Source organism: Crinia signifera, chromosome 1, assembly GCF_055691185.1.
Source record: "Crinia signifera chromosome 1, ASM5569118v1, whole genome shotgun sequence".
Classification (NCBI taxonomy): Eukaryota; Metazoa; Chordata; class Amphibia; order Anura; family Myobatrachidae; genus Crinia; species Crinia signifera.
In genome coordinates this window covers 250,230,801-250,256,135 of record NC_139217.1, presented here as the reverse complement: position 1 = coordinate 250,256,135, position 25,335 = coordinate 250,230,801, and the positions used below count along the sequence as shown (strand labels likewise).

Below are 25,335 nucleotides of genomic sequence, written 5' to 3'. Positions count from 1 at the left end.
CAGAAAGGTGGAAAATGCTATTTAACGTTGATAAATGTAAAGTAATACCTTATGGGAACAAAAATGAACAAGTTACTTATAGGCTAAATGGAGTTATTATAGGGAGTTCTGCTGTGGAGAAGGACTTGGGGATAATCATAGATGAAAAATTGTGCAGTAGTAAAAGAAAACAGGACACTGGTATACATTAAAAGGGGAATGGATTCAAGGGATGCCAATGTGATAGTGATTCTTTACAAGGCATTGGTGAGATCACACTTAGAATACTGTGTTCGGTTCTGGGCACCGCACCTTAAAAAGGACATAAATGAATTGGTACAGAGAAGGGCAACTAAGCTAGTAAAAGGTCGAATCACTAGAATACAAAGATATACAAAGAATCAGGCTGAATATGTTTTCACTGGAGAAAAGGCGGTATGATTTAGAATGTTCAGATACAGGATTGGGATTTATACAGAACTGGGAGATGATTTGTTCACTAATAGGCCTATACTTAGGACACGCGGGCATGTACTGAGGCTCGAGGAAAAGAAATTCCGTACTGAATTAAGAAGAGGATTCTTCACCATTAGAGCAGTAAAATTCTGGAACCCATTGCCGGCGGGGGTGATTACAGCAACTACTGTTAATGAATTTAAATCAAAACTGGATGCATTTTTGCCCACTAAGGGAATCCTATAGATATGTCTTAGTGAAATCAGTAGTTACAAGGTAGATCGGTTGAACTCGATGGACTAACGTCTTTCTTTCAATCTTAATTACTAGGTTTCCTGTTGAGCTTTAATTTTCTGGATTCGATTTGTGGGCATTTCCTGCATTCTGGTACTTCAAAGAGACTTTCAATATACGAGAAAGACCTAAAAGGCAAATGTGAAAATTGTCCTGTCAAGTGTAATGATATAGATCAGTGTTCAACATTTAACCCATTATCATGGAAGTAGAGGAGAGGGAAAGTAGCCAACTACTGTAACTGTGATATGGGTGTTTATTAAGTTTGTGGTGGTTTATTTGGATTGTGAGGTCAGAATTAAATGCTTCTCATACATTTTTGTTATGGTTTTAATGGAATTCATAAAAGCAGTGAATCAAGTTTTCGATCTGCTATGGCAGAGGGCCTTTTTGCAGTTACAGAACAGGTTTAGGGTGGTATTTATTCTGGGATTCCGACTGTCAGAACGTCCTGACAGTCAGAATCCCGGGCTGTTTTTGCTCCACTCGACAGATAATCAACAGGCAGAATTCAGGGGTCTGTCTGCCGAGTGTTAAAAAGTGGGCGTGACAAAGAATTCGACAATTTGTGGCAGCATTGAATAGGCAGCAGCCGCTATGTCCCCTATCCGAAATAGTGGCCAAGATTGAATACCCCTCTAGGCCTACAGATATACACAGAACAATGTAAATGGCTTTACAAACTAAAGGCCTCCATACACTTGTCCGACTTGTCCTTAGGACAAGTCGCACCCGATTTATTTACAGCTCCCCGGCAGCTTTCTGGGAGTAGTCACATACAATCTAGCACTTTGATGCGCCATTTTTAGATTTATTGCATGTAATGTTCCCAGGGAGCTAAATGCAGGAGAAAGAAAAAACAGAAACAAAAAAAAAAAAAAAATGCACAAGAATGGATGGCCTCTGGTTGGCTGTCCATTCTTTACAATGTTTTTTTTCCCCCAAACTCTTTTTTTACAACTGTCCGCCGGGGATGTACAGTTGGGAGAGTGACACATTGCGGGTGCTAAAATGTACTTGTAGTGTGCTGCTTACTGCCCCCTTCCCCCCCCCCCCCCCCCCCAATATTTCACCAAGTTTCAGGTCTACCAATTAGGATAGTTTAAAAAAATCTCACAAAAATATACAGGTTTAGTGAAACCTGTGTGTGTTTTGCCAGCCGCAGCCCCATTGCGCTTACTTATCGGGGATAATTGGCTTCCCCCTAGGTGAGGACCTTACAAAAAATTCTGGTTACTTTCTCACTTCTTGTTATTGGCTGGGAAAAGTAACAGGCACCTGTCCCATGCATTGGACCTTTGGTTCTACATTTGGAGGAGGGTGAGGGCTGTTGTCGTATAAATTTAGTGTAGTCATTCTAACAATATTTATCCATCTCATTATCTTTATAGCACTTGGCTGTTAAGTGTAAACAAAAAAAGAGCTTAACAGATTCTATTGTTGTGAACTCAGACTACGACCTTTTCATAGTGGATTAGTAAATTGCTTAACATTTGTATTGTTGTTTTGTCAACCAGAAGGCAATGAAATGGCTAATGTTGCTAAGTAAACATTTTGCTATCTAGTGAGGGTTGTTTTGCTCTTTTATTATAAAATAAGATATTTAATGATACTGTCATGTAACAGAAATGATTATATATAATACCTCTATTGTCTAATATAAATATTATTGTTGTAGGAACCTTTTCTGGCCTAGACTGTCTATAGAGTAATTGTTTCCGGAGTGTGGAGTGTTGAATTTTTTTTTCTTTTCTTAAATTCCCCATGCTAATGGTGCCACATGGAACCGAAGTCAAACTGAGTCAGATTAAGACCTGAATATATATATTCCTGTTAGCCTAACAGTGTTAGGACAGGCAATGGTTCAATATAGAAAAAGCATAATAAGAACCCTTAACCATTTCTGCTTGTACAGATATGATGTGCAATCTACCACCATTGTCTAGTAGTGCCAATATAATTTACTAATAATGTATGTGTGAGTGTGCGCTATTACATATTTAACTACACCTCTATAGTACTGGATAGGTATCCCCTTTGCCTCCAAAGCATCCTGAATTCTATGCGGCTTGAATTAAACAAGATGCTTGAAGCATTAGAGCAGCGGTTGACAACATTTTTTTGGAAGACCATCCCGATAGATTGTAAACTTGCAAACAGGGCCTTCCTACCTCTATCACTGTTTGCTATTACCCTGTTTTGTTTCATCTGTATGTCCAATATTAAAGGGCAATGGGATTTGCTGCGCTATATAAGAAACTGTTAATAAATAAATAATAAAAATGATCATAAAATAATGAACAAGTATTTTATTTATAAGCACAATTTGAAAAGAAATAATTTTTTTTACCGGTACTGGTTTCCTAGCATGGCGCCCACTAAGCAAATAGCTTAGTGGTCTATTCTGCGTAGGAAAATTGTATCGCGTACCGTGTATAGTGCTGTGCGATGCGTGTGATGCGATGTCCATATTAAGTGCACAGGAGTGCTTATACAATGAAATATAGCATGATCGCATGGCACCAAATGTGATATTTCATTGTATAAGCACCCATGCCATGTGATGTGATGGGTGCTTACTATGCCAGTGCGTCACCCCCAGTATCCACGCCACCTCGAAGTGTGGCAAGCGCAGGCAGAACGCGTCCTTCGACCTTTTCATACCCCCACTATCCATGTCGGAGTGGAGTCGATTTTATATAGTGTGGCGAGTGCAGCGAGCCACCGAGCCCGAAAAATGGCAAGCGGACGCGGGATACATGTAAAGTAATGTGCGTCCCCTCGCGGGGCACGCTGCGCTCGCCACGCTTCGGGTTTGCGCGCTCGCCACTATATAAAATCGATTCCACGCCGATGTGGATAGTGGGGGTATGAAAAGGTCGGCTGACTTATTCCGCTGCCGCTGGCCACGCTTTGGGGTGGCATGGATAGTGGGGGTGTTTTCACACCAGCCATATCATACATCTGAGACAGTTAAGACAACATGTGTTAACTAAGAACTGTAACTTTTACTGAAATATATGAAAATATGGAGCATCGCATGTCATGCAAAAAGCGCATGCAATGCGATTTCACTACGTTAGCGTATGTAGAAAATCTGGGCGCCGTGCTAGGAAACAAGTACCTTTTTACCTTTTATAATATAGCAGCTTGCAGACCTCTAGGGTGTGATTCTGGTTGACCTGCAAAGCTGTGAATTTCACAGCTTTGTGGGTCCTCTAAACAGTGCCCGCATGAATGCCCGCCCCCCCCCCCCTCGCACGCATGTGAATGGATAATTAGCATAATTATCCATTCGCTGCCTTGTGTGCGGGGGCAAAATCATTTGATCATACCAACTGCATGTTACCCTAGAAACCAAGATCCTGCAGATCTGCTGGCTTTTATCTTCTTCTGATCAACTGTCCAGCTTGGAGATCCTGTGCACCCTGCATCCTGTGTTTCATGGTTTAGCTGACAATGGTGTTCTGTTGCTGTAGTGCATCCACTGGAAGGTTTGTCAGGCTGTAGGTTTAGTGATGCTGTTCTGAATACCACTGTTGTAATACATGGTTATTTGAGTTACTGTCGCCTTCCAGCTAGCTGCTGATTTTGTGTTATGCTGACTGATCTGTCCACTGTGTTTACAGAGTTTACAGATCTGGACCTTTCAGCAATCAATCCAAACGTTTTGCTTTTAACATATGGCCAGCATCAACTATGTATGCAGATTGAAGAAGATGCACAACGTATAGTGATGTGAACAATGTTGAATTATGATGTAACTGCAAATGAGTGTATTCAAGACGACAACACTGTTAACTTGTAAATTTTATTATTGACAAAATCAATAAAATTGTTTTAGAAAAAAAAAAAAAAAAACATGCTGAGCATCACACTTCCCAACTACCCCATTAACATTGAAAATATACTGTCACCTGCATTTTATGTATTCTTAAAAATAATTTGATTTCTAACAAATATTAGTACCATCCGCTTAGTAAAACTGCATTATTGCTTTGCCAAGTGAAATGAATTACAGGTATTATAAAGTACAGTATAAGCGTGTTACATTGCAATACCCTCGACTTGATGTTATATTCAAAACCTGACAAATCTTCAGTTTCTCTCCCTATTTTTTATATACAACTAGTCAACTTCTCTAAGCATAGTATAACATAACAATCCCCAAAAACAGACCCCCCCTCCCCCTTACCCTCCCTCCTCCCAGATGCTCATCATGTTTTAAAGTTTAGTGATTCTGCTTTCATTGATCCAATGAGAGGAAGTCCTCTGTTAACAGAAGTGTCTATGTTCTATTGTTATAGCACAGTGGGGCAGATATATTAAGCCTTAACAAGAGATAAATGCAAGGGTGATAAAGAGAGATAAATGTTCAGCCAATCACATCCTAGGTGCCATGTTACAGGCTGTGTTTGAAAAAAAGTCAGTAAGGAGCTGATTGGCTGGATGTTTATCTCTCCTTATCACCCTTGCATTTATCTCTTGTTAAGGATTAATATATCTGCCTGTTTGTCTCGAACTTTCTCTGATGATACACACTGAAAAGTGACATCCATGAATGTGACACAAATTTCTATAAATTAACTTTATGTACTCAAAACACACACTCTCAACATTTTTCTATTTGATATAAAGCACCCCCTCCTGTTTACTTTAACCATCATAAATTTACTTAAATGAGGACTCTTTTCTCCATTTCCTTTTTTTTTTCTTTTTTTAACATCAATACATTTTTATTAAAGTTTATCATGAAAATGGGGTGCAGAAAAAAGAAATAGGGAAACGAGAACATGGAGGGGAAAGGGAAGAAAAAAGGGGTCACAAGTTTGAACAGTATACATAAGAAAAAAAAAATTGTTGCAGACATTATATACAATATCTGTACAGAAACATCATAAGTTATGTACCATCTAAGTTGTTAATAGCGGTTACAGGGAAGTATCCTTTTCATTAAGGCTAAACTGTAAAGGAATCACTTGGGAAGGATCGGGAAAGTATTGAGCTCCCTCACCCTCAGTAACATATGTACCAGTAAGACCATTGCACTATAGGTGAAGATGCTAAACCACCCTGGGCGACTTTCAGTTTACTGGTCTGAGCTGCTTTCAGCTTGAAAGTTGCCCAGTGTGTACGTGGCAGCGATGATGCGTGCTCCCGCATCATCGCTGGCCCAGCTGCTCATCTCTCATCTGCTGCCATTATCAGCAGATGAGTGGCAAGTGTATGGCTTTCCATAGCGTCCTGCTGTCGACCACCCCCGGGAAAATCACTAAAACCGATGAAAAACTGAGCGTATTTCAACCCAGCTTTTTTTTTCTTCCTCCATTATCCATACACACTGTGTGTGTATGGACCTTAAGACATCCAGGGGGAGATTCTCTAAGCAAGAAATGTGGTAAAAACCCCGTTATCAGGGTTTTTACCGCATTTTGGGATGCTGTAAGCATCCCCCGCCGGGTTAACGCGGCGGGGGGCATCGCCAGAAAAATCTGGCGATGCCCCATAGAAGCCTATGGGCTTCTACCGCATTCCACCGCCGACCCCCCCCGCTGCCCCGCATCGCCCCCTCACCTGTGTCCGGGCAGCACAGCTCTGTGCTGCCCGGACCTGTGACCTCCTCCCTGCACTGATCCTCTTCCGGGTGCAGGGAGGAGGAGAGCCCGGCGCAGCAGCAGCAGCGCCGGGTGTGTGAGGGAGGGGGGAGCCGCCGGGACCTGCTGGGACCTGGCGACTCTCACCGCAAAGAACAGCTCTTAATGCAAGATCTGTCCTTTGCTATAATTATCGCATATGTTAGAACATATGCGATAATTATAAATGCGATGGGCGTCGAAGGGGGGCGGAGATTCTTAGAGAATCTCCCCCCAGAAAGACCTTGCTGATTGATATGTGACTTTTTATTTTTTTGCATTTTTTTTTAAGACAAATTACATAAAAAGATAATGACATTAAAAAACCCGAGAAGAATCCACAATAGAAGGGAATTACGTGAAAAGATGGAGAACTTGGTGGTACATACAGTTCTCAAAAGTGCTCACTAAAAGTGGCAGTCCTGGTTAGGTCTTGGCAGGTCCTGGCAATTTCCCCCTTTTATCTGGACCTGGTCTGTGGGAACCGATGCATTTCGACTCTAGCTCAGGTCTTTTTCAAGGAGATTTGAAATGTGTGAGTGACTAGCGTGAGATGGTTCCTATTTATGAGTCAGTGGGCAGATCAAATCGCTTACTTTGAGCCCCGAAATCAGGGCAGTCAATCCAATGCGTGTCAGGCACTTCTGACCCACTTCCGGTGTTTTCGTGGGTGAATCTTTTGACACACATCTGGTTAGGAGAGCAGACTGAGCGACTGGCAATTCAAAAAGATGGAGTGGGTGGCCGGATTTGGATCACTCGTGCCCCACTTCCGGTAGTTTTGTGGGCGGGATCCTTTGTCCCTCTTCCGCTTGGCAAACAAACTGGCTGGTGGTAAACAATAAAAGATGTGCAGTTTCTCTTTTACAGGGTATATGAACTGGTTTCCCACTTCCGGTCAAAATGATAATAATGATCTTAATCATATGTCTCCCTTCTGGATTTTATCACTGTCCCCATTTAATCACCCATTTAAGGTGTCAGGTCAACAATGTTCAAATATCCTTTAAAAGAGAAACTGCACATCTATAATAGTTTACCTCCAGCCGGCTTGTTTGCCTTTGAGCACCAATGGAGAGAACACAATCTTGTGTATTCATATACACTGCCTTGGACATTGATTGGGACCTGGCAGCTCACTCAGGCCAAGCATCTCTCGCTGCATGGCATATTGCTGCTGGATGTATGAGGACATATCTGCATACTAATCCTAAGTGCTTTGTACACAATTAGTGACCTATTACACTATGGGCGGTATTCAATGAGCCTGATTCGCCATGTTTTTATGGCGAATTTGTGCTGTTTGGCGAATTTTTGACTAAACCGGTGAATCACCCTATTCAATGACCACATGGCGAATACATTTGAAGGTTTTTTTCGCCATGATTCACCGAGTAGCAATCGCTATTTTTTTATGGAGAAGTGGAATGTGAACTTTTTAAAATAAAGTGTTTTGTTTTTTACATTTGGTGTAAAAAAATCAGGAATTTTATTCTGAGGAGGGGCATGCTATTTTTATTCATGTGCTGTAAGCACACACATATAATATAATATAATATATATATATATATATATATATATATATATATATTGTAAGACAGTGGCAGGGAAAGTCATAGACGGCAGGTACCTTTCCCCTAGAATCCTGTCTTATGGCATATAGACTGCAGGCTGTTTCAATCTGTGTGGTAAGCTCCGGCTTACAAAGGGTGTTCTGTCCTGGGCTGGTAATCAGGAGAACACCTGATTCTTTAAAAAGGAGTCAGCCCTCTCCATAGAGCTCTCTCTCTCTCCCTGGGTGTTGGAGGCAGTAAGCTGCTGCTAGAGAGAGACAAGGCTGTAAGTACTGCATTACTTGATCTATATCTGCTGTGTGTGTCCAGTGTCACATAGTGTGGCCCTGGTATAGAGAGGGACGTTTATTCTGTTTAGTTAGAGCTCAGACGAGCAGGTTTTTATTTTCTGTTTTGCCTGAAGTGTAAAGGCTGTTTTTTTAGTTTCTTGCTCTGAGTGCTGCAATAAACTCAGGCAAGCCCTGTTTTGGACCCAAGCCGTGATGTCACTGTCTAAGTCTGTGCCAAATCCTCACCTGTGCCTACCCGTTTGATGCTAAAACCCCACATATGGTGGAGAATGCGAGCAAGCATCTCACTTAAAGAGACATACATCTAACTATAGGACTTTTGCTACAGCAAGCTGGAAGTTGTTGCTAAAGGCAACCAGCCACAAGTGAGTGTCTGGAGTGCGCTGATACTTGTATGTCCTGGCTGAAGGCTGCTGTAACACTGCAACAGGAGACTGTTAAAATGGAGGACCTTTTAAAACACTTGGTGCAGGAAAATGAGCTGCAGCGGCAGGCCAACGCACATCAGCAAAAGGTGCATGAGGAGGCCATGCGTGCCCAGGCTGAAACCAATGTTTTGCTGCTTGAATCCAACAGACAAGCCTTAAAGGAACAGCAGCAAACTAATCTGCAATTACAAGAGCAAATACAGAATGTGGAAAAAGAATGTACACTGCACTAGAAATGCTGTTAATAATGAGAATGTGTGCCCTGTGATTAGCCCTGAGCCTTTTGATCAGGATACTGAGGTTCAAACGGTAGGGGTGACCACTATCGAATCTGACAGTTTTCCCCTAGCTGTTCTTGCAGGTGAAGCTGAGGAGCAGGAAGAAGCGTGTGACATGCCTGAGCTAGAGATGTCACGTGATAATTTTGGGACTGCTCAACTTAGAGATCCCACCTTATTAAGAGCTAGGGAAAATCCTAAAGTCATAAATGGTGAGCCCCAATACCCCAATGCTGACAAAGAGTTCCCATATATGGCCATTAACCATATATGGCCATTAACCAGGATCTACTGTATCGGGTAGATAAAATCCGTGGGGAGATAGTTGAGCAGCTGGCGGTGCCCCGGCCATACCGTAGAATGGTCTTAGACCTTGCTCACAAACACGCGATGGGAGGACACTTAGGTACTGAAAAGACCACACAACGCGTGTTGCAACGGTTTTACTGGCCCGGGGTTCACCGCGCAGTAGAAGACTACTGCAAGTCCTGCCCTGACTGTCAGCTGACGGCTCCCATGACACATTTTAGAAGTCCCCTGGTTCCGTTACCTATTATTGAAGTGCCCTTTGACAGGATTGCAATGGACCTGGTCGGCCCTTTGGTAAAATCCTCAAGGGGATTTCAGTATATTCTCGTGGTGTTGGATTACGCCACTCGTTACCCTGAGGCTATTCCTTTGCGGAATACCTCTTCAAAGTCCATAGCAAAAGAGCTCTTCAACATGTTTACCCGTACCGGCATACCCAAAGAGATCCTTACCGATCAAGGAACCCCCTTCATGTCTAAAGTCACGAAAGAGTTGTGTAAACTATTGAAAATTAAGCATCTACGTACATCGGTGTATCACCCACAAACTGACGGTCTTGTTGAAAGGTTTAATAAAACATTAAAGGGGATGTTGAAGAGGGTAGTGAGCAAAGATGGGAAGGACTGGGACTGTCTTCTGCCTTATTTGATGTTTGCGGTCCGTGAGGTGCCCCAATCATCCACAGGTTTTTCCCCTTTTGAGCTAGTATATGGCAGACATCCTCGTGGACTGCTTGATATAGCAAAGGAAACTTGGGAACAGGAGACTACACCCTACAAGAGTGTCATTGAGCATATTTCTCTTATGCAAGACAGAATTGCTGCGGTCATGCCTATAGTCAGGGAACACTTAGAGCAGTCCCAAGAAGCACAACGTCAAGTGTATAACAGGTCAGCCAGGGTAAGAAGCTTTAACCCAGGTGACCGCGTGTTGGTATTAGTGCCCACCGTAGAAAGCAAATTTCTTGCTAAGTGGCAAGGGCCTTATGAGATCATCGAAAAAGTGGGAAGTGTAAATTATAAAGTGTATCAACCAGGTAAACGGAAGCCAGAACAGTTGTACCATGTGAACTTAATTAAACCCTGGAAAGACAGAGATACTCTGACAGCTGTAAGTGCCCCCTCTAGTGATAGCCCAGAGGTGTGGGTGTCAGAGACCCTGTCCAAATCCCAGAAGCAGGAAACTAAAGAGTTAGTACAAAGGAATTATGATGTGTTCTCAGAACTTCCAGGGCGCACCACAGCCATAAAACATGACATTGTCACCGAACCTGGAGTTCGGGTACGCTTAAAACCCTATAGAGTACCAGAAGCGCGTAGACAGGCCATATCTGGGGAGGTCCAGAAAATGTTAGACCTAGGGGTTATCGAGGAGTCTAAAAGTGAGTGGTCAAGCCCGATTGTGTTAATTCCAAAACCAGATGGCTCATTGCGCTTCTGTAATGACTTCCGGAAGCTGAACGAGGTATCAAAATTTGATGCCTACCCAATGCCAAGAGTTGATGAGTTAATTGAAAGACTTGGTCATGCTAGATATTTCTCTACCCTCGACTTAACTAAAGGTTACTGGCAAGTACCTCTTACCGATAGTGCCAAAGAGAAAACAGCGTTTGTCACCCCCGATGGTCTGTTTCAATATCTCTGTTTGCCTTTTGGGTTGCATGGGGCTCCAGCAACTTTTCAAAGGTTGATGGACATTGTTCTTAAACCCCATCGTCAGTATGCCTCGGCATATCTAGACGACATCATAATTTTTAGTGATGACTGGAAGAGTCATTTACCCAAAGTCCAGGCGGTGTTGAATTCCCTCAGAGAGGCGGGGTTGACAGCGAACCCAAAAAAGTGTACTTTAGGCCTCGAGGAGGCACGTTACCTGGGGTATGTTATCGGGAGAGGTATAATAAAGCCACAAATAAATAAAGTGGAGGCTATCCAAGACTGGCCTCGTCCTTCGACAAAAAAACAAGTCAGGGCTTTTTTGGGAATTCTGGGGTATTACCGTAGGTTCATTCCCCAGTTTGCAACCATGGCAGCGCCCCTAACCGATCTTACCAAAGGAGGTAAGGCAGTTATGGTCAGCTGGAACCCAGAGGCTGAAAGGGCATTCCAAGAATTAAAAGTGGCCCTTTGTAATCAACCAGTCCTGATCACTCCAGATTTTAAAAAAGAGTTTGTCATACAGACTGATGCTTCTGATGTGGGACTAGGTGCTGTCCTCTCCCAAGAAGTTGGTGGAGAGGAACACCCGGTAACATATTTGAGCAGGAAGCTCACACCTGCGGAGAGAAACTACAGTATAGTCGAGCGGGAGTGCTTAGCAATCAAGTGGGCCCTTGAATCCCTAAAGTACTATCTCTTAGGACGCTCCTTTAGATTAATCACTGACCACTCCCCACTTACATGGATGTACCAAGCCAAAGAGAGAAATGCAAGGGTCACGAGATGGTTTCTCAATTTGCAAAATTTCAAATTTACAGTGGAACACAGAGCAGGAAGGCTTCAGGGTAATGCCGATGCCCTATCCCGAACATACTGCCAGTTGGCAGACAGTGTCCGACCCCATAGGTTCGAACAGAGGGGGAGGGTATGTAAGACAGTGGCAGGGAAAGTCATAGACGGCAGGTACCTTTCCCCTAGAATCCTGTCTTATGGCATATAGACTGCAGGCTGTTTCAATCTGTGTGGTAAGCTCCGGCTTACAAAGGGTGTTCTGTCCTGGGCTGGTAATCAGGAGAACACCTGATTCTTTAAAAAGGAGTCAGCCCTCTCCATAGAGCTCTCTCTCTCTCCCTGGGTGTTGGAGGCAGTAAGCTGCTGCTAGAGAGAGACAAGGCTGTAAGTACTGCATTACTTGATCTATATCTGCTGTGTGTGTCCAGTGTTACATAGTGTGGCCCTGGTATAGAGAGGGACGTTTATTCTGTTTAGTTAGAGCTCAGACGAGCAGGTTTTTATTTTCTGTTTTGCCTGAAGTGTAAAGGCTGTTTTTTTAGTTTCTTGCTCTGAGTGCTGCAATAAACTCAGGCAAGCCCTGTTTTGGACCCAAGCCGTGATGTCACTGTCTAAGTCTGTGCCAAATCCTCACCTGTGCCTACCCGTTTGATGCTAAAACCCCACAATATATATATATATATATATATATATATATATATATATATATATATATATATATATATATATATATATATATATATATATATATATTTTTTTTTTTTTTACACAGCAGCCAGCAGGGGGCGCCGGAGCCGAGCCGCTCATTACATATTCATATATTCACTGCACCCGATCGTTACGATCGGGTGTAGTGAATATACGCGGTCCCCTGCTGGCACCCCCGGGGGGCAGCCTGTGCTGCCTGGCACCCGGGGAGCCCACCTCCCCCCCACATACGCTCTGGGGCAGGCAGAGAGACTTCCATCTCTCTGCCTGCCACCGTCCTCAGACTCCCTGCGGCGTTCGCCGCAGGAGCTCATATTCGCCGGTCAGGGGCAGCGAGCCCCTGACTCGTTGAATACCGGAGCCGGCGAGGCTCCGGAACGTGGCGAATGTGCAGCGAATCCTAAAAAGAATTCGCTGCACCTCGCAGGTATTCACATTGAATACCGCCCTATGAGGTGGGTTTTTAATTGTCTGTGTTAAAGTTTTGTACTATATTTGTATTCTTGCTAGTGATATCCTCCATCACCTGCATGTACAGACAAGGAAGTACATCACCAAAGACCCTCAGGAGCAAGCGCTGCTAATTATTTAGGGCCTGATTCTGGTTCACTTGCAAAAGCAAATTCTCTCTCTAATGGACAAAACCATGTGCACTGTCAGTGGCGGATTGGGGACTAAAAGTGGCCCTGGAAAATTTCTGGAAGTGGCTTCATGTGGGCTGCACCAAATAAAAAAATAGGCGGAGCCAATATAACAGAAGGCGGGATTACTACATCACCAGTTGGATAAATGAAGTATGGCAAATGATTCTCCAACTTCTCCTGTATGCAGAGGTGTCAGAACGTTTTTTTGGTTGAGGGACAAGGTAAAATTTTAGTTTAGTGTCCCTAGCTTCTGGCCAACTTAAATAGGTCTCTTGGACCTGCATGGTACTCTATAGAGCAGTTTGAAGTGAGTGGCCCCTTGTGCACATTATGCCAGGCAGAACCGCTTATACACATTATCCCAGACAGTAGAGAAACTTATACACATTACATCACAGCACACAGAAGAGCTGTTAATACACATTACGCTACACAGTAGAGCCACATATACATGTTACAGTACAGCTGCTTATACACACAACACAATGGTAGAGTCCCGTATACAGTAGAGTTGCTATTATCCATTTCACCACAGTACAGTACTGGTGAAAACAAATGTATATTTGTTTCACAAATATATGGAATATGTGACACACAAATATACCATTTTTGCACCAGTTCTCAAGTGCCACTGCTTTGGCCAGGGTCTGGTATATACCTAAAAACACAGAAAAAAATAAGGATTTTCCTATCATAAAATCAGTTTCAGATTATGTTTATACATCGTATAAAGAAACCATATTATATGTTACCCAACTTGTGTTCCCTACCTACCGTGTCCATCATCCTCTTCCCCATACATTATCTGTTTTATTCCCCCTTTCTTAATGTCTCCTATCACCCCTGATTCTCTAATTTCCTCTTTCCCCAGCACCTCACTCCCATATCTCACATCTGCACCTCACTCTCACCTTCCATCTCTCGCCCTTGCACACCACTCCCTCCTTCAATTTCTCTCACCCCTGCACCTTGCACCTTCCTTCCATCTCTCACCCTTGTACCCCACTCCCTCCTTCTATCACTCTTTCTCTTACCCCTGCACCATACACCTTCCTTCTCTCACCCCCACTCCATCCTTATATCTCTCTCTTACCCCTGCACCATACACCTTCCTTCTCTCACCCCCACTCCATCCTTATATCTATCTCTTACCCCTGCACCATACACCTTCCTTCTGTCTCTTACCCCACACCCAGGGGCGTCAGAACATTTTTAGGTTGGGAGGGGGGGGGGGGAGATAGGCAAGATATAATCTCAGTCTGGTGCCCCTAAACTTCCCTGTGCAAGTCTGTGGGAGAATTGCAAAAATGTCCCTATCCGTGGGCACATCCATACTCAATTCACGAACCATCTAATGATTTTCTGTGCAAATGTGGAGTCTGATGGTGTGTACAGACTTAGATGACATCGATTCTGACTTTATATTCATAATCAAATCAGTATGCCATAGACATCGAATGGAGATCGAACATGTTTTCGATCCCGATTTGCATTTCCATTTAGCCAAACTCAAATAGCATGTGCAGCCAAGACTTGACCCTTCCACAATGGTGTGACAGACAGGCTGATCAAGGCCGGCGCTGACATCAAACATCCTCCCTTAAAACACCTGGGCAAGCATACGTTTTTTCTGACTCCCAGAAAAGGACTGGTTACCACCACAAACACTGGTTTCCTGACAGGCGAATTGCGAGAGGATTGCGATTAGATCCTTTTGCTATTTTTGTCACTATTTTGGCTCGTGCATGTGCACCATGATCTGTCATTAGATTTTTGAACAGATTGAGAATTTGCACAAGTGCGATCAACTCTGAATCAGGCCCTTAGTCCGTAATTCCCAAACTCGGTGCCTGGGCACACACACACACACACACACACACACACACACACACACACATATATATATATATATATATATATATATATATATATATATATATATATACTGTATATATACAGTATATAGTACGTGTTGACCCGGCACTACCTTCTTTCCCAGGTGACTCCAGAATTGATGGTAGATGCAGGATACAGAAGGCTGCGGCACTCAAGGGGTCTTTCAAAATTGGTATATTTACATATACTTCAGTTGTACTAATAAGCAATTCAATAGTCAGACATGGGTTTATGGCCCGATGTTTCAATGCCGCCATTTTTCTCAAGGGCCCATGTCATACATCAAAGTAAGCAAACAGATTACATGGCATGACAGATCTTTTATACATACCTAACCAGTTCAGAGCGGGAGCCGGTGGTAGCGTGGAGTCCTCGCCCACGTTGTCGTGGGTCTGTCACCCGCCGGTGACAGTAGGCTAGCAGTCCCGCTTCCATAATAAAGTGTCTAACAATAGATGTGTCTCCTTGGTTGCCGGGCACTCGCTGTAAGTCTGCGTCTCTATACCCCTCTAATACCCCTTTCACACCAGCCTAAATTTCCAGTTTGGGCCAAAGTCTCGGGATTTCAACCCTGCTAGCTAGCAGGATTGCTCCTGTGACCAGCCCAGGATACAGGCCGGTGTGAAAAGTACTTACCCGGTTTACCGGTTCTGGGTGTGAACTCGCTGCTGCTGCCATGCCACTGCCCATCGCTCTTGGTACACAGAGTTGCTGGGAACCTCCTACCTGTCGCTCTGGGGATACAGAGCTGTATTTAAAAAAAAAACTTCTATCACAGGTGATTTGATGTGTCTGTAAAGAGTGGTTAACGTAAACTGTCTTTCAGTTGAACATGGATGACCAATTTGTCACCACTTGCCCCACCTGTAGTGACAACTTGTCTGTTCAATTGGCTGAGAAATCAGTGGAGATAACCAATCTTGTGGTTGGTCGTATATTCGCATGGCAGGGAGAATCAAATAGAAAGTGCTGAATTGATTTGCTGATCTTTGAGGTTTATTGCAAGGATATAGAATGACATAGCAGGAAGCTATTTAAAACTGAAATGGTTAGCAGTGAAATAGGTAATTATATTTTTTATTTCCATTGGCAACTTACCAAGTAATACATACTGTTCCAGTACCCATTGGTACATATTATGACCTGTACATTTCTATGACTGTATCCTTTTAATAGGTTTGTTTTATAAAACATGCATAACAATGTATTTTTTTTTCTCCAAGAATTGATTTTTTTTTCTGTTTTATCATGAGAACATGATAAACTCTGCATGGCTGTATAAAAAAAAAAAAATACATACATACATATTTCAATCATTTCTGTAAATACATAGGGCCATATTCATTAAGCCTAGAAAAGTGGTGATAAAGTAGAAGGTGATAATGCACCAACCAATCAACTCCAGTCATTTTTCAAACACCGCTAATCGGCTGGTGCGTTATCACCTTTCACTTTATCACCACTTCAACTTTACCAGGCTTAATACATCTGCCCCTTTACGTCTTGAGGAAGTAGAATATATTGAAGTGTGTTCTGTGGAAATCCAATATATTGATATAGCTATACATTCTATCAGTGTTTTTTTTTTTTATAGTTGACAATGTCGTTTTACAAGTGTAGTGGCCATTAATTAGAATTTCTTTTTTTTAAAGTTATGGCATGCTGATGTGCCAGTAATATCTTGTGGCTTCATATTTTGTTTTGGGGGAGTTTATTTTTTTTCTTGGTCCATTAGTAGTGGATGATTGGAGCTATTAGATTGTCACTGCCAAAAGCACCAGGTCTAGCTACATAAAATGGCTAAAGTAGTGGTTAGCGTTCCCAAACTACTGACCAATTTTCTAATACCCGTTGCGAGCAGAAATACGGGCACTCGCAGCATTCCCTGTCATCTGCAACAATGACCGAAAAGCGCGTCAGGCACTGCGGCTGCGTTGAAACATTTGAACACCCCTTAGAGTTTGATTTATTGTGATTTACTGCAGGTATTCTTGCATTGCGGCATGCAGAGGGAGAGATCACTATTAAATAACAGATAATTAGGACCCTTTTTAAACATCTTTAATTTGATTAAGCTTGTTCATTTACAGTTCTATCCACATACATCTAGCTTCCATGTGCATTAAACAGCCCTTCTATTAACGCTATGGATTGACTTGGTACACAGAGTATCTTGAGTATGTGTGTTTTTTTTTTTTTGTTAAAATGCATCTCCTTAACAAAGCCGTGCACATAGGACACACAAGCAGCTTCTGCAGATTAAAATTATATATGGCATGCTTATATTGTGCACGACTGTTCCTCTATCTGCATATCTTGTCCGTTGTATTTACATCACCTTTCAAGAAAGATGCATTTTAAGATGCTTGCTGCTGCTAAATCACATGGAGCTTACATATAATTTTTTTTACATGAAATTTAGAGCAAGAAGGATAAATGTATGTGGAGATGTGTATTTTGAATTGCTAGGGCCAAGTAGGACTAATATTCTACACTAGTGTTGGCATCCATTAGAAAAAAGTGAAATTCTTCATATTTTAATTACTAAAATAGGATTGGGACTTAAACTACCGATGCAGTTATTAACAAGAATAGAAGGAAGAATGAAAACTAAGATTTTCCTTAATGATATGCATGTTAGCAATATCATTGGTAGTATTGTTTAGTGTTTACACGCTATATCATTAACGATGCGTGCTCCCGCGATCGTTAACCCCGATTACCTGAACATGCATTCTAATCTGACGATATGTTCGGCAGGGGTCCCGGTGTCGTCACTGAACGATATTGTTCAGCTTTTGACTTGCAGATCATTAGTTTCACGGGATCGCTGATATAGTTAATGCTTATCGTATAGTATAGTGTGTTCCCAGGATAAGTCTTGTCTCCTATATCTGCAAACAGTAAGAATAAGGAAGCACTTATACCATATATATAGATAGATTTATCTATCCATATATAAATATCTCTTCTATATCTTTGCATATACTTATATAAGGGTTTGCAGTCTGTATGCAGTCATTATGTGATTTTGTGAATACCCTTTTCAATATCCTGAGATGGTTGTAATGCGACTTAACTCCTTTAAAGCTGAGGGTTTTTTCACCCATGTACAGGTGTCCCATTTCAATGTGAATATTATGTTTTTCCTTTTTTATGGTACACACATACATTTATACTTTTTGTTTTATGTTATTTTTCAGTATTTTTTTGTGTAAAAAAAATATATATATATATTTTTTTCCTCCTTTTAATTGAAATTTCAAAAAGGTACCAAAAGTAAATGTGACTACTATTTTTCTTATATGCACGTCCAAGAAATACTTTGTGGTCTTTGTTTTTCTAATAATCCACCTTTCTAAAATAGTAAAAAAGCAGGATTTAATTTACAAAACACTTGCACTTCCTATGGGTATTAAGAATATGGGAGTTCAACAATGCTAATACTTGATATACACTAGACAACCTACTGCATTATATGAAGGAACCTTTTTTTTTATTATTCAAGATACAGGAGATGCAGGTTTAAAATCTGTAAAGCTGTAACTCTGGCTAATATTGGCTGATGATCAGTGGTGCACATACATTGATAGAACTGATACTCCTCTTCTATATGTGAGAGACTTCACATTTACATGGGGTATTATGGCTGTAAAAGGGCACATAGATAATAGCTACTAGTGGGCCACATAATTTTAAAGCACAGACTTTCCTCAAATATGGCCCAAAAAGGTGTTGGCACAACAGACAATAAGTACTGCAAAATATGCATCCCTTATTTCATTGACTCCACCAGTTGTTTGGGGGGGGGGGATGGACTCCATGATTTATCACTCTAGTGCAGCGGTTCTCAAACTTTGGGTCCTGACCCCAAAGTGGGTCCCGGCCTTCTCAGCATGGGGTCGCGACTCCATGTTGCTGACCATCAGGCTGATGACTTTTCTAATCTCAGTCATTAATTCAAGGAGTCCGAAAAATCTGTTGAATTGTCTGTTACTTTAGACTCCTCCCATCTTTCTGTACCTCCACAATGCTGCCATGCATGTGCTGTCTGCTGACTACACATGTGATATAATGACCATCTGTAGTAACTTACTGGCGTCCTGTCATTCTTTTTATCATCTGGTCCCAGAGCAAAATAGTTTGAGGACCCCTGCTCTAGTGCACAAAATTTTGCATGGTGATCACAAGTTTTAACAGTATTGTCCTTATGACCTTAAACATGACCACCATTTATAACCTTGTTGAGCTACTTGTGCTGGCAGTCTTGTGTCTACATAGTCTCCATCGACATATCATGTATATCCTGTAATGAAATGGATATATTCTTAAAAGAGAGAACACCTCTGTTTATTTTAGTCTAAGCAAGCTAGTTAAAAGTGGAGCGTGTGCCAACAAAAGGGTCTCGGTTCCAGACCCCATTATCCCAATGTAAGGAGTATGAGGGTGCTTGGGGTATGACGAATGGGGGCAAAGGTAGATTATAAAAATAGCTTTGTTCCAATTTACCTACAGCTAACCTTTTCTGTTGTTTTCTTTGTATTACCTTTAAAACCATCACTTCCCTGTATCAATCTTCATGTAAGCAAATAAATGCAAAAACATCACCACCCTGCTTCCTAATCTTTTTTAACTACAGTTCTGGTCCATGCGCTGGTTTGCCTATAGTACAGACTCTCAAGTTAAAGCTCTGCTGTGCTATTGGATTTTTGGAAGATAAAGTTCCCTTTTAGTAATTTCTTTGCTTTTACTGCCATCTAGTGGTAAGATTGGTGAACTTTGTTTCCCTTTTCATTTTGGTGTTCTACACAGGGTTTTTATTTTATAATAGTTGAGCACATGTAGCCTCTGCAAATTATAGATAGTTGTAATCCTATTTTATACACCAAGGCCTGTTTATAAACATAACTAGACCAAAACCAAGAGTTTAAATAGCTATTTAATATAAAATTATGTAAACCAGATATTATTCATATTTTGTTGTATTAATCGGTAGTCTGTGACCAAACACCAATCATAACTTTGTAAAATGGCAAGTTCAGTGGAATTTCAAAAGGTAGTCTTCAAATCGGCATTGATTCTCTGATTATTTTTTTTCTGTGCAGATTTCTGCAAACCATTCAGAGATCAAAAAAGAAAATCTAAAAAGAAAGCTTAATCTTCTGTGGTCAATATAATAAATGTATGTGATCCTTGATATGTAGGTGAAAGGTTTAAAAGAGTCAGAACAACTTCTACAGTTTGGCTGTATAGCCAACGACCTGCAAGCTCATCGGGTCCTGCCGATGTCACTGAACAATATTATTTACCAATCTCGTTTGGTGTGCATGCTCAATATCGCTGACCCATTGCCGATATTGTTTACTAATAGCAGTATTCAATGAGAAAAATTCTCCGTGCATGGCGAGAGATTTTTTCTCTCGCCATGCACTCGCCCTGTTCCGGAGGGCTCGCTGCCACTCCTGCTCCCACTATTCAATGTGGTTAAGACTCGCCGCCACTCGCGGCGAGTCTAAACCCCTGCAGCGGACGAGCGTCCGCGGCAGGGAGCTTGCAGGGAGCCTGGGGACGGTGGCAGCCAGGGAGATTAGTCTCCCTGGCTGCCCCAGAACATATGTGGAGGGGAGGAGGGCTCCCCGGGACCCAGGCAGCACAAGCTGCCCCCCCCTATAGCCAGCGGGGGACCCAGTATTCACTGCACCCGATCGTGCATATGTAATGATCGGGTGCAGTGAATATATGAATATCTAATGAGCGGCTCGAGAGCTCCTGCCCCCTGCTGGCTGCTCTGTAAAAAAAAATAAAAAAAATAAAAAAAAATATTTTTTTAAAAATTAAATATATATTCATGTGCTAAAAGCACATGAATAAAAATAACATGCCCCTTCACAGAAAAAAAATCCTGATTTTTTTTTTTTTTTTACACCAAAATTAAAAAAAAAAAACTTTTAGTTTAAAAGTTCACATTCCAGTTCTCCATGAAAAGATGGAAAATTGCTACACGGAGAGACACAGCGAAAATCACTTAAAAAGATGGCGAAAATATCACATTGAATAGGGTGGTTCACTTTTGGAGAGCAAAATGCTCCTTCCAACGCAAAAATAGCACAAACTCGCCATAAAACACGGCAAATTTTTCTCATTGAATACTGCCCTATATCTGCTGTGGCCAACATCTTCTCGTGTATGGAGCTTTAAGCCCTGTACACGGTGGGTGCTAAAATTATTGATCTATCTTATTTTAGTACTTCTGAGTGATATTGCCCATTGAGTTTTCACCCAGCGATGGCCGATGCGCTCCACCACATGTTAATAACCCTTTGAGTGCCAAGCGAATTTGTGAAAATAGTTGTAAAAATAGCTGACGCAAACATTTTTCTTCATCATAATGACCTGTAATGCTTACCTTCTTCTTTTTTTTTTTTACACAACTTTTTTATTTTCATTTATTCCGGTTGAGTATCCCTTGTCCAAAATCCACGGGACCAGAAGCATTTTGGATAATGGCTTGTTCCGTATTTTGGAATATTTTTGCATTTATGTTGTATAAACACCTCAAACACATGAAATACACACAAATATATTTTATTTGGGCATTAAACAAGGTTTTAAAACATAAACCAAAGTTTGTGCCCAATCTCGGACACAAGCAATCATTTTCTTGCACATATTTAGTGCCAGTTACATATCATGTCCCCAGTAGTGCCAGTTACTAACAAAAAAAATGTACAGTTTGAGAAGTATGGTTTTCGGAATAACTTGGGTAAGGGCTACTCAACCTGTATAACAAATGTGAGCGGATATTTTGAACATCTCTCACAAAGATGTTGGCACTCAAAGGGTTAATGACCTCCTCGGTCATCTGTTCATGTACAGATTAGTGAGCTGATCGTTAAAAGGGTGTTCATTGCTCACTGGCCTTGTCAAGTATGTATGCACATACCGGGTCCCCATGGCTGCGTTTATCGCTATATGTGTATGCACCGTAAGAAACCCATCGAAGCATGTTAGAACATGCACCTTGGAAAATACAGTTGTATTAGCTCTATATTAAATATGTGGTCGTGTGTGTGTGTGTGTGTGTGTGTGTGTGTGCAGGTAGGAGCTGATTGGCTGGCTGTTTATCACTCCATTTTTATCATTTTTTTGACGCTTGATACATCTGGCCCTGAGTCATTTTTATATAGACATTATAAAGTTTTTGTTGTAAGGAAACATTGATATTTGACTTCTTTCTTGGTGTTATTGTCCTTCTTTTTTTACAGATTTATTTACCTCTAAATATTTTTCTTTTATAGACACCAAAGATGCTGACTAGAAAGATCAAACTCTGGGATATCAATGCTCACATCACGTGTCGTCTGTGCAATGGCTACCTTATCGATGCCACTACTGTGACGGAGTGCTTGCATACCTGTATGTATTCTACACATTTACTGTTGTTTATTATTTTTTATTGTTCTCGTTATTTATTTTTCTTTTCTACTGCCAATTATGAAATATAAGGGCTGTTTCACGCGCTCCGGCTCCTGCTCAGCAGCGAAACCCCGTACGGCCAAGAAGCCGTGCCGCACACAGAAGTGAATAATAGACATGATTGTGTCCATTCACACAGGACGGCCATGGCCCGGCCGCCCGGTTGCAGCCGGCTGTCACCACTGGAAGGAATGGCTGTGGCCATCACCACCACTCTAAACTTCTGTGTGCACCACGGCTTCCTGGCTGTGCAGGGTTTTGCTGCCCAGCAGGAGACGGAGCGTGTGAAACAGCCCTGAGGCTATAGCAACAAAAGTAAAAGAATAATGACTGCACCTGAATACTGCAGCTCTTGATCCTCCACAAGACTCCTTAAATCATAGGCGCTGTATCCCCACTAATGGATACCAATCTTTGGTCTAATGGACAGACTTATACGGCCTACACACATGCCGAAATCACCTGGTACATGTGATAAATCAGGGTGCCCTCCTATCCGGATGGAAGAGTCCCCCAAAGAAAGGTTTAAGATGACTCACAGTCCAAAGTATCACAGGCTGCCAAGTCGTCCTTTCCTCCTAACAATGCGTTTCGGGACATTATTCAAGGTGTGGAGGCTTAGTGCTCCTGACCGATTTATATACCGGTTCCTGTAGGTGTGTTCCATAGGTGTCACATAAAACATGGAAAATCTCCATTTATACAATTTTCAAAATTCATCTAAAACACTCATATAGAATAATCGGTTCACAAATTATTATACAAACAATATATATTCCATTGCACAAATATTTTACACATCACATGTACAACTGCATAATATTATATTCCGGCTTCCATACTTTCCTATCGCCGGAAGAGGGATCAGGTGTTGTTAATCACCGCTGGCATCCAATGTCCATTACTCGTAACCTGGAAGCCTTTCAATTAGCCTCCGGTCTTTAAGACACGATTACGGGTCCCGGACGTTTTCCGGAAGTGCGTCATTGTATTTCCGGCTTGTGGAACGCAACTACTTCAGGCACTTGAACCGCACATAGCGGCTTCTCATTTAACGTCCCCGTAACATCTTTCGTATGTAGTTCCCATGATTTAAAGTGTACTGTTATTGGAGCCGATCTCCATGGTGACATGATGCAAATAGACATACAAACGAAAAAAAGGTATATTAAGCCAACAGTTTGCATAAGACATAGAAATAACATAGGTGTTCTTTGCGTACAGTGAGTTATTCATAAAAAACATTTAAGTTCGAAACCTACATTAAGACCACAGGGCTCTATGGTTTTCGATGATTATATCATCCGCATTTCTGATTGGGATAATTGTTTTTCTCTGTTATTTACTCTCCAGTTATTGGAAACCACTTTGCCCTCATGTACTTTCTTAAAATGCAGCGATACATTGTGGGATTCCAACCCTTTTCCAATGTTACGGCAGTGCTCAGCCAATCTGACCTTTAATTGTCTGATGGTTGTGCACTCTAATAGATACACACAGAATTTGGTGTTACATGAGGCTACATTGCTCTGGTGCTCAATATCCTTAAACTAATAATAATGTATATCGGAGACCTGTTCTGATTCCTCAGACTTGAAATATAGGGTTTTATATATGAAGCAGCGGGTTGCAATTTATAAAGTAGCCTTGTGCAAGTAAAAATTTCAAGCGGCACTAAGGGGTGTACACACAGGCTTAAGGTGTGTACACACGGGGGCAATATTGGCTGAAATCGCTGGAAATATGGTCGCTGAGCGACCATATTGCCAGTGATTTGGAGTGCTGCCGGCTGCGCGCTCCCGTGTGCACTCCCTAATGGTCGCTGGTTGCAGGAGCATGCTCCAGCGACTTCCCCCGGCGCTGAGCAGGAGGTCAGCGGAGTTCAGCGGCAGAAGGATTTCCTTCTGCTGCTGCTCCCTCCTCCCTTCGCGTCCCTCCCTTCCTTCTCCGTGACAGCAGCAGATGCTGCTGCTGCTCCCTCCTCTGTTCGGGTTTCCGTCTCTCCCCTCCCCCCCCTCGCCGCGTGATAGCAGCAACCAGACACTGCTGCTCCCCCCGCCCCGTGACAGTAGCAGTGTCTCCTTTTCATCGCTGATGAAAAGGAGACACTGAGCAATATGATTGCTGGCAATATATTGCTTGCAATATATCGCTAGCAATCATATTGCACCGTGTGTACACAGCATTAGAATGAGCGATTTTGACTAAGCAATTTAGCTTAGTCAAAATCAAGACGAAGCCACTGGAGAGGGCTGCCATCACCAGCTACTTCAGCCCTGTATACAGCAATATATAGTGTGCAGCGGCTAGTCAAAATGAACTTGTTGATCAACACAAAGGGCTGGATGTACAGTTTAGCGGTTGTGCGGGATGCCAGTGGACCTCAGACTATTTTTAAAGCTGTAATCCATGCAAATCCTCTTTAAAAAAAAAAAGTTTAGTATAGATTTTAAATCTATGTCACAAGTCCTGGAAAGTATAAAGAGTACCTCCAGGTTCAAAAAATCTTGACATGCTCATTTCTCTTTATTCAATAAAAATAGCATTATCCAAGCTAGGGATAAAAAGTGGATTCCTTCAAATGGGTATAAATTTTGAGTAGATCTTGAAAGACAATATTAGACATCATCTGTCTATGTATAAAGGTGCCTACACGGGGGCGTGGCTTAGCCAGATACCTGACTAGACATGTGTGGTGTGGGATGGAATGGAATGGAGTTGGATGCCTGACTGGTGACGTTACCGCTCCCACAAAAGCGATTGAAGTCTACTTTTCATAGTAGACCACTCTTAAGGGTACGAGTCTCAATACTCCTAGTACTGTCATTTCTTTATAATGGAATAAAAACTGTACAAACAGTATCACACTATTGTACCTCCCTTATGTTTTCCTTTTGGGTATCCAAATGAGAGAGAGAGA

At 42.0% G+C, this 25,335-nt stretch overlaps 1 protein-coding gene across 2 annotated transcripts in view; it reads left to right on the top strand.

The window, feature by feature from the left end:
• Nucleotides 1-25,335, top strand: part of PCGF3 (polycomb group ring finger 3) — a 93,534-nt gene that overhangs the window by 31,113 nt on the left and 37,086 nt on the right. For both annotated transcript variants that reach the window (XM_083179999.1, XM_083179991.1), the window contains exon 2: nt 22,238-22,355. In XM_083179999.1, coding sequence (XP_083036125.1) covers nt 22,247-22,355 — 109 coding nt within the window. In that variant the 5' untranslated portion in view covers nt 22,238-22,246. The remainder of the gene's footprint in view (nt 1-22,237; nt 22,356-25,335) is intronic.